This window comes from Erinaceus europaeus, chromosome 18 (assembly GCF_950295315.1).
Source record: "Erinaceus europaeus chromosome 18, mEriEur2.1, whole genome shotgun sequence".
Classification (NCBI taxonomy): Eukaryota; Metazoa; Chordata; class Mammalia; order Eulipotyphla; family Erinaceidae; genus Erinaceus; species Erinaceus europaeus.
Window position 1 is genome coordinate 56,975,199 of NC_080179.1, and position 19,614 is coordinate 56,994,812.

Genomic DNA, 19,614 nt, shown 5'->3' on the forward strand with positions numbered 1-19,614 from the left:
TGCAGGGAGATCACTTCACAGGTGGTGAAGCAGGTCTGCAGGTGTCTGTCTTTCTCTCCCCCTGTCTAACCTCTCCTCTCTCCATTTTTCTCTGTCCTATCCAACAACAATGACACCAATAACAACAACAATAATAACCACAACAAAGATTAACAATAAGGTCAACAAAAGGGAAAAAATAAAAATTAAAACCATTAAAAAATATAGTGTGAAGAACTGCAGGAATGAAACTCCTATAGGAAGAAAGCAACAAGGCAGATGAGTCAAGGATTTTAGCAGCTGTGGATTTCTGATAGCAGTGCACAGTCTTGCAGTTGGCATGTTTCTTCCTGAGTGTGTCTCCTTTGACCATTAAAACAGCCACTTTCCCACTTGGAACTGACTCCTGGCAGCTGCTGACAAAACAGGAAGTGATCAGAGTGTAGGCTGGTTTTACTATTCTCTGGACTTTAAATAGATTTCTTTTTAAAGCAAGCTTTAACAGTGAATTTATTGCCTTGGTTAAAGTATTGATGCCAAGTTCTGTGCAAATACTGACTTAGTAATGAACTTTGTACACCAGCACGTTAAATTCAAAGCAAGCTTCTGAAAAAAAAAATGGATAGAAGTTGGTGGGGGAGGGGAGAAAAAGAAGGAACTGGGAAGAGAGAAGGAGAGGAAGTTAAACCTCCCCTCTGGGTCTGGTCTTCCCATCTTCCCAGTAAAGCAAACATGGCATCTTCCATGAGGAGCTTGTTCTCTGATCACAGCAGATATGTGGAATCTTTTCGCAGGTTTCTCAGTCATTCCACGGAACACCAGTGCATGCAGGAATTCATGGACAAGAAACTGCCAGGCATAATAGCAAGGTAACAAAAAGCGACTTCTATTTTTTTTTTTTTTTTTGGTCAAAAGGACAAGCTTCCACCTCGCTCCGTGTTGTGATAGATGGTTGCACCCAGCCCAGAAGGCTGGTTGCAGGGATAAGGAGCCCCTGATACTGGTTTAGCTCAACCCTCCTTGTCCCCTGCTCCCCCTCCTCCCTGCTGTGCACTGCTTTGGTTAGATGCTTTAAACATTCAAAGGCTCTGATTTGTGCAGTATTTCCAGCTGCACGGAGATAAGCATTAACCATTTGAAGACACACATCCACTTTCTTTGGGGGAAAGACAAGATACAAATCTTTGAGCTCAGAGTTTTCAGCCCTTCTCCATTTTCACGGAAAAAAGGAAAAAAATAAAAAGCCCCAAAGGAGTCTTATATTCTTTTTCACTAAATCAAATGTAAATAATTATCAAACACTGTGTGCTCCAGAGGACTGAGTGGGCGCTTCTCTCTTCTCTTAGTAAAAGGCGAAAGATTTATACAATCTGAAGAGAAACCAGAGTATGTCTCTGTTCTCTTAGTATCCATTTAAATTCCTTTTCTTTCCCCTTTATTATAGTTATTGCTCTCAAGGAAATTCTCTTTCCTTTTCAGCTTATTATTAGCAAAATGACCCTAAAAAAGCAATCTCTCAATCTCTCATTATCAGTGAAAGTAACTATTTCCTGCCCTTCTTGCAAACTGTATCTCTCTCTCTCCGTGTGTGTGTGTGTGTGTGTGTGTGTGTGTGTGTGTGTGTGTGTGTGTGTGATTAATGTCCTCAATTTGTGCCAGAGCTGATAAGCATTATGAAAGTAACAGACTCCACATGGTGGAGATAATCAAATCACTTATCTGGGAGGTGGATTACTATAACGTTCTCTGAGGAAATAATGACGGGAAACTTGGAATAAATGACTGACTATATATCCAGTTTGCAGCAGCAAAGAGATCTGGTATTTTATCTTTTGCTGTATTTCTCCATTGTAGGGAGGGAATGAAATATTTTGACAAAGACAGTACCCATATGGCCAAAACAGACACTGTTGGTTGCATGTGTAGTTCTCTGTCTCTTTTCTGTCTTTAATGGCTTCATTTTTAAATTTGTTTTTTAAAGAATATTAGATAGTATATTAATAATTAATAAGCAACAGGGTAGTAATGAAAAAATCAAAGCAGATAGAAAATATACACAGCTTCTTATGCAGGATCTAATTACAATTTATTTTTTGAGTCTTTTTGCTCATTTCTAAAATCAATAATTTCAGAGTTACTTTGCACTAGTCAGAGGTCAGTGTTCAGGTGTAAATGTTACCAGAACTTTGGTTTTCTTTAGCCATTACTTTGGTTTGAAGGCTTACTATGGATGGATGAATAACATAACGAAAGATGACCTTTTCTTGTCCTTAAAGTGTATATACAATAAAATAATTGAAAATACTAAGTGCAAAGACTGAAGAATGTTCAAAGGCACAGTTAGCTGTGCATAACAGTGGTAACATAATTAGGAGTGATTTAAAGGAAAATACCGTTTACTTAAAAATACATTTTTGTGACACCAGCAAGTGACACACAATACCATACTAGAGGACACAGGGTCAAGTACCATACTGCCACAGAGGGTAGTTTCTTTTCTGTTTCTTTCTTCCACCTTCTATTTAAAAGAAAGAAAAAAAAAAAAAAAAGACCATTAGGAGTGGTTGAATCATGCAGGCATTGAGGCCGAGCAATTAAAAAATATATATACCAAGGGCTAGGTGGTGGTGCACCTAGTTAAGCATACACATTACAGTGTACAAGGACTCAGATTCAGGTTCTAGCCTCTGGTCCTCACCTGCTGGAAAGAGGGAAGTTTCTCCAATGGTGAAGCAGGGCTGCAAGTGTCTCTCTGTCTCTGTCTCTATCTCTTTTTCTATCTCCCCCATCTTTCAATTTTTCTGTCTCTATACAGTAATAATACAGTAATAAGTAAAAGTATAAGAAAAAGATGAAGTATTTAATAAATAAATAATTCATAGTAAGAAAAGTATGTTTTCCTTAAAGATGATGTTTGAAATGAGAACTAACTTACAGCTTAGAGTTGTTTGTAAGTTATAAATAGGCAATGACTGCCCGGTTCATTTTTTTTTTAAATAGAAGCAACATATGCTCATACTTCACATATTTCTAAGAAGCTTATAACAGCAACTAATACAAATATCATCTGACCCACTCCTACCCCGCTGACTGTGTTTCTACTCTCAAGAAGCAGCACACTAATTTTTTCAACTCTCACATAATTTAGTTTGTTTCCTGTGGAGATTTTGTTGTTGTTGTTGTTGTTTGTTTGTTTTGTCTCCTGGGGAATTTTTATTTTCTTTTGCTCTATAAATAACATGTTCATTGTTTTCTTATGTTTGAAGTATTAAATTGCTAAAAAAAATAAATATATTTACGTCACAACTTTGGCAAACACTTTGAAAGATTTTATTATTTTACCTGAGTACATATTACTCATAACTGAACAATGCAGTATATTACAATTGTTTCCTTTCAAGTGCGTTTTCTTTTCTTTTCTTTCCTTCTTTTTTTTTTTTTTTGAATTAGCTAATATCTGGAATTTAGTTTCTTGTCTTACTTCTCTATATATCTGTTATTTATACCCCAACCACGGGTATTAATCTTTACTCAATATGTTACAATTAATCAAGTTTTCAGCAAGAGATATTCTGTTGTTTGCTAGCTTTTCCAGCCTGAGACAATTTGCTATATCACTATGGATAAAGAAATTTCTTTCAGCTTCTAAAATTCTCTGCTCCTCTGTCCAATATTAGATTCCTTGATTATGATATCACACTGTTTTTTTCTTGATTTCCTTAGTCTTGTTTTTATTTCTTTAGTTAATCCTTTAAAAATGTTTGCAAGAGTGCAAGAGGACTGGGGAGACAGCACAATGGTTATACAAAAAAACCCTTTCATGCCTGAGGAACCAAATGTCCCAGGTTCAATCTTCAGCACCATCATAATCCAGAGCTGAACAGTGTTTTGGAGGAAAAAAAAAATCCAAGGGTGGGAGCAGTAGATAGCATAATGGTTATGCAAAAAGACTCTCACGCCTGGTGCTCCAAAGTCCCAGGTTCAATGCTCGAATCACCATAAGCCAGAGCTAAGCAGTGCTTGGGTTAAAAAAAAAAACAAAAAAACAAGAAAGAATTCACAGAAGGGGACCAGAAGAATAACCCAGTTTGCCCTGCGAGGTTTGGGTCCAGGCACTACATGGAAGTATCATGGCACTGGGAATAGTTTTGGTGCTATGGCGTTTTTCTCGGACGTGCTATCTGAATGAAAAACAAGGAGAAGTGAAGTCACATCTATGTATGGCCTCGGCTTGTAAAGGGGGGGAAGAAAAGAGGGCACATTTGAGTCTTATAAATACAAAGATGGGATTATACAACTCAGCAACTAAAAAGACTGTATTGTGTCCTTTGGGACAAAAATGGATGAAACTGAAGGTGACAATATTTAGTGAAGGGAGCGGAAGACAGATGATTTGACTCATATGGGGAATATAGAGAATTGAAACATATGAACTTAAAAAAATATACATATAATCAACTCATATCTAAGACTTTGGGAGAACTATGGTGGTTATCAGTGGTTGTGGAGGACTGGGGGCACAGAACTTTGGTGGTGGGACTGGTATAGAACTATATCCCTATTGGGGGCTGGGCTATGGTGCACCCAGTTAAGTGCACATCATACTAAGCTCAAGGACCTGGGTTCAAGCTTCAATACCCCACCTGCAAGGGGTCTGCTTCATGAATGGTGAAGTAGGTGTACATATGTCTTTCTCTCTCCTCTTCCATCTCAATTTCTCTCTGTCCTATCAAATAAAAGTAAGAAAAAAAAAAAAGAAAAGAAAAATGGCCTCCAGGAGAGGTGGACTCTTAGTGCAGGCACTGAGCCACAACGAGAAAACTAATGGAAAAAAAATACCAAAAATCCTATAGTCCTATTATTTTATAATATTGTAAATTATTAATGACTCTGTTAGGTCATTAATAAAAGAAAAAATGCAATGAATGGAAAAAATTTTGAGACGTCATTTTTTAAAAATGTCTTCACTCTACTCTCATCTTTGTTAGAGTTTGGGTATGAAACTCAAGGCTGAGAATGACCTCCTATCAGAGACTGAAAGGTATTTTTCACTACAGTTTAGTGACTAGGGTTACTGTTTAGAAATTCAATGTAATTCCATTTTTTTTCATTTATAAACTTTGATTGATGCTATTGTTGTTTTATTTTTATTTGCTTACTTGGAAGGTTTTCAAATCTTATGTCCAGTGTTATGAAATTTTCTGCTAATGGGTTTTATATGCCTTTTTTTCTTTAATTTTTTTGAAGTATTATTAAAGAGAGCCATATTATGATGTGCTAGGGATCAAATTCAGTGTGTACTTTAGCAACGAGTCAACTTCCTGGTCCTACATGTCTTTTTGCCCATTTCTATGGGTACTCCCTGGGCCATTTCAATCAAGATTCAGATATTTCAACTCTGGAAAACTGCAATTTATTTATTTATTTATTTTCTTTTGCCTCTGGGGTTGTAATTGGGGCTTGGTACCTGCATAATAACTCCACTGCTCTCAGTGATTTTTTTTTTTCTGTTGTATTTGTTTTTACTTCTTCTTCTTTTTTTTTTCTTAATAGAAACAGTCAAGCAGAGGGAAATAGGAGGAGAGAGGAAGAGAGAAAGAGAGAAAGAGAAAGAGAGACACCTGTAACACTGCTTCACCTTTTCTGATGAGGCCTCTTCTCCCACCCTGACCCCCTGCTGGAAACTAGGGACTTGAAGAGGGTCTCATGCATGATAATGTGAACTCTATCTGGGCACTCCACCACCCAGCCCCTGAAACTGTTAGTTAATCAAATTCATCCACTCTGCATTTCTATTTCTTGAACTTCTAGACATAAGACAGGAGATCTCCTGAATTAAGCCTCTATTTTATTTATTTATTTATTTATTTATTTTCTTCCAAAGAAAGTTGGAAGTTTCTGGGGATTGAACTTGGGACATCAGAGCTTCAGTCATTAAAGCCTTTTGCATAACCACATGGCATTTCTTCATCCTCATCATTTTCTTATACTTTACTTTTACAAGTTCATTATTTTAGTTCTTCTATTGATGCTTTGTTGTTATAGGTTCGATTTCTATATGTAAATAGATTTAATTTCCATATGTATTTACATATATATGTATTTAAGCTATTCATATTGCCATATTCAATGGAATTTAAAAAATATTTATTTATTTATTCCATTATGTTGCCCTTGTTGTTTTATTGTTGTAGTTATTATTGTTGTTGTTACTGATGTCCTTGTTGGATAGGACAGAGAGAAATGGAGAGAGCAGGGGAAGACAGAGAGGCGGAGAGAAAGACACCTGCAGACCTGCTTCACCGCCTATAAAGTAACTCCCCTGCAGGTGGGGACCCTGGGGCTCCACCCAGGATCCCGATGCTGGTCCACCTGCACTTAACTTGCTGCAATACCGCCCGGACTCCCTCAATGGAATTTTTGTTTGTTTATTTGTTTTGCCACCAGGGTTATCACTGAGAATAGGTGCCAGCACTCCAAGAATCCAATATGCCTGGCAGTCACATTTTTCCTATTTTCAGCCCCCCCCTCTATTATATTTGGTAAGACAGAGAAATTGAGAGAAGAGGAGAGATAGAGAGGGAGATTGAAAGATAAGACACCTGCACAGCTGATTCACCATTCATGAAGCATCCTCCCCCCCCCCCAAACACACACTGCAAGGTGGGCATCAGGAGCTCTAGCTCAGGTCCATGAGCAAAGTGATGTATGTATGTATTCAAGCCAGGTGCACTGCCACTCAGTCTTTCCTATGCTTCTTGTCACTCCCTTTCACCCCTTCTCAATACCTTCCAGAAAGAATTATAATCATTTGCAACATAGCCTTAAGTCAATGTTCTCTTACACTAACTTGCATGGAGAGAAAGGGTGCTTTATTCAATTTCAGTGGAGATTTTTAATTTTCTTTTTTTTTTTTTTTTTTTTTACTTTTATGCTGTTATCTTTGGCACAACTGATGGCTTTCTGCTCTGATTCTTCTATTGGGCTTCTAAGCTTTCCTGTGTTACTCTGTCACTTGTGCATCCCCTTAATATATGACTTTTAAAAGCTCATATAGCATCATCATCAGTCCTCTGTTTGTCCAATATTTGAGTGACAGGCTTGATATTGATGTTATGATGCTAATTTACAGAATATACCAGTGATCTTTATCTCTCTTCCACCCTAATAAATCTAATAAACATCTGTTGAATCTAGTTATGTCAAAAGCAGAACAACCAGAAAACCTTGAAAAGACAGAAAGTTGGCATCAGACTCTTGACCTCCATTTTGGTACCACCCTTCACCCAGTCATCAAAGTTGCAAACTTGGCACTTATTGTGCATTCATGCTTTTATTCTTTGGATAGCCTCATTCTTTCTCTTCCTGTGACCTCCTGATATCAATCGAAAGCCAGAATTACTATTATCTCCTAGTGTAACAATCAATCCCAGAATTTATTATTTCACATTTCAACTTAAGAACTTAACTAGGTGACCCACCAAGTTAGTGCACAAGCTACTATGCACTCAGACCCAGGTTCAAGCACCCACTCTCCACCTACGGGGGGTGTTCACGAGCTATGAAGCATGTCTGCAGGCATCTCTTGCTTTTTCTCTCTGTCTCTATCTCCCCTTCACCTCTCAGCCTCTTTCTTAAGTAAAGAAGAAGAAGAAGGAGGAGGAGGAGGAGGAGGAGAAGGAGGAGGAGGAGGAGAAGGAGAAGGAGGAGAAGAAGGAGAAGGAGAAGGAGAAGGAGAAGGAGAAGGAGAAGGAGAAGAAGAAGAAGAAGAAGAAGAAGAAGAAGAAGAAGAAGAAGAAGAAGAAGAAGAAGAAGAAGAAGAAGAAGAAAGGGAACAATAGGAAAAATGGATGGGAGGAGTGGTGGATTCATTGTGCAGACACTGAGGCCCAGCAATAAACTTGGTAGCAAACAAAAAAGAGAGAGACCAAAATACTTTATTCATTTTATACCTTCAATGCCGTGGGGTAGGTGCATAAATATTTTCTATACACACTTGCTCATTGAAGGGAACCCCACAAGGAAAAAGGAAAGGAGTACGGTGTTGTACAGACAGTAAGATTTACCTTAGCGGGAGTCGGGCTGTAGTGCAGCGGGTTAAGCGCAAGTGGTGCAAAGCACAAGGACCAGCATAATGATCCCGCTTCAAGCCCCTTGCTCCCCACCTGCAGGGAGGTTGCTTCACAAGTTGTGAAGTAGGTACTCAGGTGTCTATCTTTCTCTCCCCCTCTCTGTCTTCCCCTCCTCTCTCCATTTCTCTCTGTCCCATCCAACAATGACCACAACAATAATAGCTACAACAATAAAATAAGGGCAACAAAAGGGAATACATAAATAAATATTTTAAAAAAAAAGATTTACCTTAGTATTTCTCCCATTGAGATTGAATGACTACTCATATCACCAGACTCAAAGACCCATATTTTCTCTTGTTCTCCAATCTTTAAATAACACTATCTCCTAATTGTAAGATGCTTAGAGTGCTGCTTCTAGGTACCTCCCAGTTGAAGATCATTAGTGAGTAGAACTTATATTTTTAAAACTTCCTAAAGCAACAATATAACCACTGAAATTATTGAGACATTTCATGTGAGTCTAGGCACTGCATTTTTGTACTGTTCTCTTGAACTAGAGTTGTTAAACATATTTTACAAAACACCTAGCACATTTTTCTTAAACAGATCTATATATATTGTTTTTCAGGACTGGAGACACAAAATCAGAAATTAAGATTCTAAGCATTGGCGGAGGTGCAGGTATGAATAACACATTTTTTTCTTAAATTTGTATTTCACTCCAAGAATCATGCTATCTGATGGCAATTTTTCATTCTTTAGGAGAGCTATTTTCCTTTGTGTTCAGGAGATATTAAGTTATTTAAACTAGTAAGAGCAATGACAACTAAGATTAATGCAACTTAGTTCAACTACGTTTATGCCCCCCCCCCATAGATTTACAGGGTCTAGGACAGCAGCCTTTATTATTCTGTGTAGCATGAATAAGATATGACATCTTATTTTCCACAAAATGGAACAATTTACAGGATAATTTTTTATCTACAAAATTTTAAGTATTCACAGAAAAGGAAAAGTTCATGACTTTCTGAAACTTGCATAATTTAAAATGTGGCCCATGAACTGGTTTCTGTACTTAATGACAGAGCTTGTGGCCCCACTCTTTGAGTTGTACCGACCTACACCATCCATTTTTCTGATTCAAATCCAAAACTTTTTTCTGAACTTTCAGAAAGCCCTCAAGCTTCCTTTTATAAGTATTTTCATTGCTTTGCTAAATCATTTGGTCTGGCTCTGTTACGGTAACTGCAAGGGGGATTTGAAATACAACAAATCTAGAATATTTTTTATAGAAATATTAAGTGCTAATTCTTAAGTTGAAACCTAGAAAGATGTTATAAATATCCAAATGGCCCTCAGCAGAAAATTGGCTCCCCAACCCTGTCCTAGAGGCAGGGCAGTTCTGGAAGGCAGAGTGAGGTGGACATAGTTTGTGCTGATGAACTCTGGCTGGTTGAAACATAAGCTTCACTTTGACGGTCAGTAAAATGGAAATAATTTTTATATCTCATTGGCTAATGAGAATTATGTACATAGTATTTATAATGTGCTTAGTTGATATTCTTAAGGTGACTTCTGCAAAATTAAAAGTTTTATCAGCAACTATTTCCTCCTATCAAACTTACAAGTAGGCTTTGATCTATTTTTAAACTGCTAGCTTCTAGAGGTTTGAGTGAATACATTAATATGTCAAACATAGTCATAGGTTATTTAAATATTTATTATTAATTTTGAAACCATTACTGCGTGATGATTTAGTATTGGCTGCCACTTGGTAATGGGTGGTTACCATATCACCATTGGCTACGTAGTAATCTCCTGGGTCTCTTTAGTGTGAGTTCTAGTGACACATAAATGAGCTTAATTTTGGCTCATATTAAAAAATTATAGTCAAGAGCCTTTAACATAATGATGTAGTGAGATTTGAATGCCATTATTGGCTTATTATCCATATGATATAAAAGAATAAGGACTAACCCTGAAACTAATTTTAATTCATTGTCTTTCACCAAGAAAATAGAAACCAACAATGACAAATAATAGACAATATATTTATGAAAGATCTTACTGAGAGTGTATAAGCTAAAATATTGTACTATTTCTCACTGATATCTTAAAATTTGAGAATTATTTACAGTCAGTGAATTTGCATAAGGATAGCTTGTTAATTTAGTTGACTAAAGCAGTCATTTCCAGTATTTTTTGGATTTGAGTTTCAGGCATGCAACAGGCAATGAGACTATTACTTGAAAGTGTCACTTGGGCTTCGATAAGAAGAGAAACCCTACAAGGAAAAGTAATTAAAAACAATCCCTATCACAGCCAAGTTAATTGACCTTTTAATAAAAAGTTAATTGAATTTCTAATGTAAATTTATCCAGATGCTTATAAGCTATCTGAGAAAGATACACTTGGTCCACACAGAGATTCCTTACATAATGGTGCACTGATATATATATATATATATATATTTTTTTTTTTTTTTAAAAAAAAACCTTATCAAAATAAAGGAGAAACACTAAGAATTCTTCTGCCTGAACCCTAACATTTTATTAATAACAGGTCCTTCCTTGGGGCAAAAATGGTTGCCCTTTAAGGTCACTCTTCATAAAAAATTTGATAAATTTCACCTAGTGAAATTCACACTATAGATAATTAGTTTTTACTGTTCAAGTAAGCTACAAGATATAAAAAGAAATACATTAAAAGTTCCTGCATCTAGATGTCCTTTGCATAAAATGCCAATGGCTTGGGGCAAAAGGCCACACTATTCAGTCTCAGTGCTCATATGCCAACTGGAAGATGCTTATCTAATAACATGTCATTGCCCAGTCAATCATCATGTGAAGAACAATATATCAGTATACAGGAAATACTTCTCACTCTGGCCTTATAAAATCTGTCTCCAAAATGTTCCAAAATCAAGAGTATGCCTGAGACTTTGGCATTATGTTGTAGTTTAAATATAACTTTCAAATTAATTACAGATGGCAAAATAAGACCCTTGGCCTTTACTGTTCCTTATGGTCAGTTCTCATAATACATTTCATAGAATTCTGCTTCTGTCATAGTTCATGAGTCTTTCTGATTTCATTTTCTAATTGTTTACTTCTTGGTTGCCCAGTCACCTGCAGATGATATTACGTATATCTTTTGTCCAAGCAAATATTATCTCTTCATTCACAATGGTTCTGCCATTTATCCCTAACATAAAGTAAAAACATAACAAAAGCAAACAAACTAAAATAACTTACAGATATAGAATGACTGATTTTATATCATTTACTTTTTGTGCACTCTGAGGGGCCTACTGAATTAGCAGGAGGTACCTATATGTCCTCTCTTTCTCCTACTTTTCTTCTATACAAGATGGTGATTATGTAAAGAGAACTCCCATACTTTCACAGAGAACATAAGAGTTTTGGCAAAAGTATTTGGCGATTCCACTTAGACTCTAAGAAACTACTAGGATTATGAGAAGACCAAAATAAAAAGTAAATTGATGACATTTTTGTTATACTGTTTAAGTAGCCTACTATTTCAAGAAAAGATAACAACAGTATTCATCAATTATGTGTGTAATTTTTGGAAAATATTTGATTGGAAAATATTGATTCCTCCTCTCCATGACTCCCAAAGAGAAGAAGTTGGAAAAAAATTATGAACAGGAGTAGAGAGAATATATCTTTTGCAGAGCCCATATGTGCATGTATGCCAGGGTTTTGTGTGCATTGATGAAATTCAATAAGCATCTAGAAAGCTTTATTCAAAGTCTCAAAGTCTATCAGGTTCATTCTGGCAATAAATTTTACATATTAACAGCAATTGAACTGTATTTTAAACCTCATAAACAATCCTTTTTGACCCTTTTTCAGTACTGATACTTTCCAAACTTAAAACATCAAAGTTACATTATTATCCAACTTTTAATGAGTGTTGTATTTATTGCTAGATGGTACATAAAGAAAAAAAGAAATTCATATTATTTTTCCATTTTTTACTTGTGATTACTAGTGGGTTACAAGATTGTAGATTATAGGGTATAATTCTATGCTTCACCCACAAACAAAGTTCTGTGTACCCACCCTCCCAATATTAAAAGATAAAAGATAATAACTACCATAGTCCCCACAAGTCCTAGAAACAGTTTGCTTCTTGTTTTTTCTTTTTTTTTTTTCTTCTCCACCTCCTCTTCTTCTTTGTGTGTATCTATTTTGAAGTTTGTGTTTAATCAGTTCTCTAGATTTCACATGAGTGAAGCCATCTAGAGGATGGCTCTCATCTCTTTAGTTAATTTGCAAAGCATAATTACCTCCAGTTTGACTCATTTTGTCTTAAAGGAAACAATATCTTTTCTGATTGATGAGTAGTATTAAGTGTAGTACATGCCCTATAATTCAGTTAGCCAGTTATCTATTGATGGGCACTTAGGCTGTTTTCACTTTTTGGCTATTGTGAAGAATGCAGCTATAAACACCGGAGTGTATATATTCCTCAAAATCAGTGTTTGGGTGTCATTTGGATAAATGTCTAAGAGTTGTATTGCTGGATCATAAGATAATTCCATCTGTACTATTTAATGATTCTCCATTATGGTCTTATAAAAGGGCTGCAACAGCTGCATTCCTACCAGCAGTGCAGAAGAGTCCTTTTTTTCCACAGCCTTGCCAAACACATATCACTTCCTGTATTGTTGATGTAAACCATTCTCATGGGTGTAAGAGGACATCTCAGTGCAATTTTAATTTACATTTCTCTGCTCCTTTGCCTTTTCTTTATCTTCAGGTATCCTACTAACTCTCCAATTAATTTTTCTGATGGGGTCTACTGTTTCATGTAGAAGTGCTTCATTTTTCCTAAACCTTTCCTCAACAGATTTAAGGTCATAGATTGTTGTGGTTGTATCTTCTAACCTTTATATTCTGTTCTCAGCCTGGTTTAGTCTACTTTCTAGGCCAGCTTGCTGAACCTGAGCTTCATTCAATGTGTCCTTCAAACCCTGCAGTTCTACTTGGAGGTTGTTTTTAATTTGTTTGGTTTTTTTCTCTGTGTTTTATAAATCTTTGGTGCAATGATCTCTCAGTTCTTGAATATGTGTCTGTAAGTCTGTTTTAGTTTCCTAAATTGCCTTCATAATGATTTTTCTTAATTATGTCTGTAATTTTTGTTCTAGATCTATTTCTGTCTGGTCATGTATAATTTCAGATGTCATTGGTTACTTCTAACCTTGTGCCTTTAGTGTAGCTGCTGTTACTGTGTCAGCAGGTGACACTGTGGCTACAGTGTTTATTTCCTATCTATATATGTGGTGGTGGGAGGGTACAGGAATTCCTGTCATATATCACCTGGATAGTCGTGCCTGTGATGTCAATATAGTGTCTTGCTGCCAAGTTTCCAGCTTCTATGAAGTAATCACACAGGAGAGCTGTTTTCTCTCTAGTGGTCTAAGAACATGTTGGATTTATTTGCTTAGCCAGGGGACAGAGCCTGAGGAGATTGCATGGCTTTAGTTCTTGGCCACATTTTTCTCTTTAATACTGGTGGCAGTTAAATGTCCTGATGCCTAGGGATTGAACTTGGTATCTCAGGGCCTTGGCATGAAAGTCTTTTGAATAACCATTATGCTCTCTTGCAAGTCCTACTCTGCAGTTTAATAGGATGATATTATTGAACCCAGGACTTCTGGCCCTCAGGCATGAGAATCTCTTTGCATAACCATCAGGCTATCTACCCCTGCCTAAATTTAATTATTTGTTAATGATCAATTAACAAATTGTCCAGAAATAAAAAAACACACATTTTTAGGAATAGAGAATTATCTCTCAATCAATCCGGTGTCAGCAAAAAAGAAAAAAAAATCATTTTTGGACTTGCTTTGGAAAGAACTATGGTACTGGTTTATTAAATATTTGGGCCATTAGAAGTAGAGAAAAATGGACATCCACAATGTAGGAAAATGAATCTAGGCCACCACTTAACACCTTGCACCAAAATCAGATAAAAAAAAATCCTAGTCTTTTCTTCATTTGTATGGAGCTTCAAGGAAGAGTGTTGGGTGGGGAGACTCAGGAAGAGAGGCATGAATGCTAAATGCTCTTACTTGTATGGAACAAGGGACACAGGTACAGAAAAGGAAAACACAGGGTGAAACTTGGACTGGGGGTGGTATACTGTACCAAAGCAAGAGATTCTAGGGAAGGAGTGGGAGAGGGGGTGCCTGGGATTCTAAGTTGGAGGTAAGAGTGTTTTGTATATAGTCATCTTACAGAACTGGGAACCTATGTGTCTACACACATGTGCAGACAACTGTGCTATAAACTATTAACTCAATAAAAAATTAAAAAATGTATTTGAATTGAAAAAAATCTGTGATTTCATGAGTAGTCTTTTAGAAGGAGGTAGGCATGGGGGACTGGGAGGTAGCACAACAGGTTAAGCAAAACTGGCTGAAAGCATAAGGACCAGCTTAAGGATCTCAGTTTGAGCCCCTGGCTCCTCACCTGCATGGGGGCGGGGGTAGTCTCTTCACAAGTGGTGAATTAGGCCTGCAGGTGTCTATCTTTCTCTCCCCCTCTTCTCTCAAATTCTCTCTGTCTTATCCAACAACAATGACAATAATAATGAGGGCAACGAAAATGGCAAAAATGTCCTCCAGGATTTATAGTGCAGGCACTAAGCCCCAGTGATAATCCTGGAGGCAAGGAAAAAAAAAAAAAGAGGCAGGCATTTCTTTACCACAGTATTGCTAAAATCATGCTCCGTTGTATTAGGAGGGTAGAATTTAAATGGAACTTCCAGATATGCAGACAGTTTTTAGTCTGCATTCCAATTGCTTATAACTTAAAATGAATAAAGAGTCTTTTCACTTATGTGAAGCATGCTAGTTGTTGCTTCATTATCTGATGGATATAAACTCTAGTGATTAATCTATAGAACTCTGAAATGTTTATATCAGGTAACTATAATTTGGGGACTTTAATATAAAGTAGTAATCAAAGTATTCATAACTTCAAAAAGCTATCTCTCCTATATATTTTTAACAAAATAGTTTTCTTCACTTAAAATGCTCAGTGAACAAGAAATATTGTTAGGCACTATGTATCTGAGAGAACTGAACATAAAGCTGCAATACTGGAGTCATTGTCATTAAAACTAGAGTAAACAAGATTGTTTTGGTAATTCAATAAGGCTTGAAAGAGGAAAATAAGGGATAATGAACAGAATGAAGACAAAACTATCATTATTTGCAGATTAAATGACTGTACTTAGAAAGGCAAATCAACCCAGATGTACAACCTTATGTAGTAATGGCCTCATAGAAATAAAACAGGTAAAACTCAATATGTTAGAGCCACATTTTTTATGTTAACATTCGAGTCACTTTCGTTTACAGTTTTGATTATTTATAGTGCACTTGCTCTTCCATGGCAAGTGATTATCTGTTATTTTGCTGAAGGACAAATCTATATCTCGCCAGTTCTTATGCTGGTTTCGAATGAAGTCCCTTAGCAAATAGAGTTTGTACTGACATAAATGTTGGATAAAACTTTTCAATTTGTGAGAGATCTCTTTGTTTGTGTGATAGTTTCTTTGGCTGTGCAGAAGCTTTTCAATTTGATATAGTCCCATTTGTTTGTTTCTGCTTTAGTCTTCCTTGCAATTGGGTTTGTTTCATCAAAGATGTCCTTGAGGTTTAGTTGGGAAAGTGTTTTACCAATGTTTTACTCTAACTACTTGATTGTTTCTGGTCTAACATCCAAGTCTTTAATCCATTTGGAGTTGATTTTTGTTTCTGGTGAGATAAAGTGGTTCAGTTTCATTCTTCTGCATGTTACAACCCAGTTTTCCCAGCACCATTTACATGCCATACACCAGACAAAAGACTAATCATGAAAATATACAAAGAGCTCAGCAAACTTAGCAAAAAAGCAAATGACCCCATCAATAAATGGGCAGAGGATATGAACAGAACATTCACTCCAGAGGAGATCCAAAAGGGTAATAAACATAAAAAACTGCTCCAGGTCGCTGATTGTCAGAGAAATGCAAATAAAGACAACATTGAGATACCACCTCACCCCTGTGAGAATGGCATACATCAAAAAGGACAGCAGCAACAAATTCTGTACAGGCAGGGGGGACAGAGGAACCTTTTTGCATTGCTAGTGGGAATGTAAATTGGTCCAGCCTCTGTGGCGAGCTGTCTGGAGAACTCTCACAAGGCTAGACATGGACCTTCCATATGATCTAGTAATTCTTCTCCTGGGGATACACCCCAAGGACTCCATAACACCCAACCAAAAAGAGGTGTGTACTCCTATGTTCATAGCAGCACAATTCATAATAGCTAAAACCTGGAATCAACCCATGTGCCCAACAACAGATGAGTGGCTGAGAAAGCTGTGGTATATATACACAATGGAATACTGTGCAGCTACTAAGAACAATGAACCCACCTTCTCTGACCCATCTTGGTCAGAGCTAGAAGGAATTATGTTAAGTGAGCTAAGTCAGAAAGATAAAGATGAGTATGGGATGATCCCACTCACCAACAGAAGTTGAGAAAGATCAGAAAGGGAAACTAAAGGCAGGATCTGACTAAACTGAAATTAGGGCATCAAAGTAAAAACCCTGTGGTGAGCGGGAGGGTGGACATGAGGCTTCCTGGGCCAGCAGGGGGGGTGGGGGTGAGGGCAGGTGGGTGGGATGGGACATAATCTTTTGGTGAGGGAATAGTGTTTATGTACACACCTATTAAATTGTAGTAATATAAATAACTATTTAATTAATATGAAAGGGGGAAAAATTGATTATATGTCTAACAAAGGGACTTTTCAAAGCTAACGCAATTACCATATAATGTGATGATGACAGTAACTATCCATTGTCTTCTCGAACCCTAAGACAGCAGGAATCTCACATTTCCACTATAGAGCCTAAACTTCCCCAAGTCCTGGGACCCTAGGGTAGGGCCCACTTTCCCGTATGCTTCTCCCAATTCTTATCAAATAATATTGCATCCGCTGATCGCAACCTAATCAACACGAGTGCCACCCCAGCATGCTTCACTTCAGACTGTGTCCAGAGACTTCAGGTGTGGAATGACAACCCTTCAGCTTCATCACTCGGGTGAGACCTTTCCTTTCATAGCATTCTCTAATTCCATCCCAGGTGGTTCACTTCCTAACAAAGTCCCAAAACCTATATAGACCAGGTTCCAGGAGATAGAGCATATGTTCACAGGTATCCATAAACTAGTGCAAATATCTACCTGAAAGCAGTAGTACACTAGAGTTTGCAGTGAGTACCCCCCAACACTTATCTCCACTATTCCAACCTTTGAGTCCATGATTCTTCAACAATTTGTTTGGCTTTGTATGTTAACTCTATTTCAGCCACCAGGTTCCAGATGCCATCAGGATGCTGGCCAGGCTTCCCTGGACTGAAGACCCCACCAATGCATCCTGGAGCTCAGTTTCCCCAGAGACTCACCCTTCTAGGGAAAGAGAGAGGCAGACTGGGACTATGGATTGACCAGTCAAAGCCCATGTTCATCGGGGAAGCAATTACAGAAGCCAGACCTTCCACCTTCTGCAACCCACAATGACCCTGGGTCCATGCTCCCAGAGGGATAGAGAATGGGAAAGCTATTGGGGAGGGGATGGGATATAGAGATTGGGTGGCAGGAATTGTGTAGAGTTGTACTCCCCCATCCTATGATTTTGTTAATGTCTCCTTTCTTAAATAAATTAATTAATTAAAAAAAAACCCTTTTCAATTTGATGCAATACTAGTGTAAGGTGCTTGTTATCATCTGCATTTTATGTATGGCGAGTCTAGTAATATACTAAACTCGCCATACATATTTTATACTAGTACAAAATGTAAGAACCCCTCCCTTTTTAAATTATGAAATACTTAGAGGACAAAATTGGCAGAATTTTTTTTCCATCTAAGTTTTATAGACATCTTCAGTAACTCAAGTCCAAATGCATGGAAGATAAAAAAGAAAACTCATAAACAAACAACACTACATTTAACAACACACAAAAATAAACTCTAGATGGATCAAGAACTTGACTGTTAGACCAGAAACTATCAAATACTTAGAGGAAAATACTGGAAGAACTCTTTTCCATCTAAAATTTAAAGGCATCCTCAATATTATGAATCCAGTTACAAAAAAAGACTAAGTCAAAAGTAAACCAATGGGACTACATCAAATTAAAAAGTTTCTGCACAACAAAAGAAACCATTACACAAACAAACTGACCCTTCACAGAGTGGGAGAAGATCTTTAAATGTCGTACATCAGACAAGAGGCTAATAACCAAAATATAAAGAGCTTGCCAAACTAAATGAGAAGAAAACAAATGACCCCATCCAAAAAATGGGGAGAGGAGATGAACAGAGTATTCACCATGGAAGAGATGCAAAAGGCCAGCAAACATATGAAATAATGTTCCAAGTCATTGATTGATTGTCAGAGAAGTGTAAATAAAGAAAACACTGAGATACCACTTCACTCCTATGAGAATGCCATACATCAGAAACAATATCAGTAACAAATGCTGAAGAGGTTGCCAGGACAAAGGAACCCTCCTGCACTGCTGGAGGGAATGTAAATAGGTTCCCCCACCTCCTTGTGGAGAGCAGTCTGGAGAACTCTCAGAAGGCTAGAAATGGACCTACCCTATGATCCTGCAATTCCTCTCCTGGGGATATATCTTAAAGAACTAAACATACCTATCCAAAAAGATTTATGTATACTTATGTTCATGGCAGCACAATTTGTAATAGCCAAAACCTGGAAGCAGCCCAGGTCTCCAAAAGCAGATGGTGGCTGAGCAAGTTAAGGTGTATATACACAACGGAATCCTACTCAGCTATTAAAAATGGTGATTGTACCCTTTTCAGCTCATCTTGAATGGAGCTTGACAGAATCATGTTAAGTGAAATAAGTCAGAAACAGAAGGATGAATATGGGATGATTTCACTCACAGGCAGAAGTTGAAAAACAAGAGCAGAAGAGAAAACACTAAACAGAACTTGGACTGGAGTTGGTGTATTAGACTGAAGTAAAAGACTCTGGGATGGGGGGGTTCAGGTCCTGGAACATGATGGAAAAGGACCTAGTGGGGGTTGTATTATGTGGAAAACTGGGAAATGTTATGCATGTAAAAACTATTGTATTTACTGTCAACTATAAAACATTAATCATCCAATAAAGAAAATAGAAAAATTAAAAATAAATAAAAATAAATACAACAATGAGATAGCACTTTTAGGTCCTTCACTCTGGTAGAATGTCACACATCAGAAAGGGTAATTACAACAGATGCTGGAGAGGCTACTAGGGTAAAGGAACCCTTCTGTACTGCTGGTAGGATTGTAAGTTGTTTTGATCCCTGTGAAGAGCAGTTTGGAAAACTCTCAGAAGATTAGAAATGGACGTACCCTATGACCAGGAAGTTCCTCTCCTGGGGATATACTATACCCTAAGGAGCCAAACACAGTGATCCAAAAAGATCTGTGTATACCTGTGTTAATAGCAGCACAA

At 37.2% G+C, this 19,614-nt stretch overlaps 1 protein-coding gene across 1 annotated transcript in view; it reads left to right on the top strand.

Moving 5' to 3' along the window:
* Positions 1 to 558: 558 nt before the first annotated feature.
* The window catches only part of HNMT (histamine N-methyltransferase), a 45,542-nt gene continuing 26,486 nt past the window's right edge, over positions 559 to 19,614 (top strand). Inside the window, exons 1-2 of the mRNA XM_007525012.3 lie at positions 559 to 848; positions 8,683 to 8,735. Of these exons, the coding sequence (XP_007525074.2) occupies positions 598 to 848; positions 8,683 to 8,735 (304 nt within the window). The 5' untranslated portion in view covers positions 559 to 597. The remainder of the gene's footprint in view (positions 849 to 8,682; positions 8,736 to 19,614) is intronic.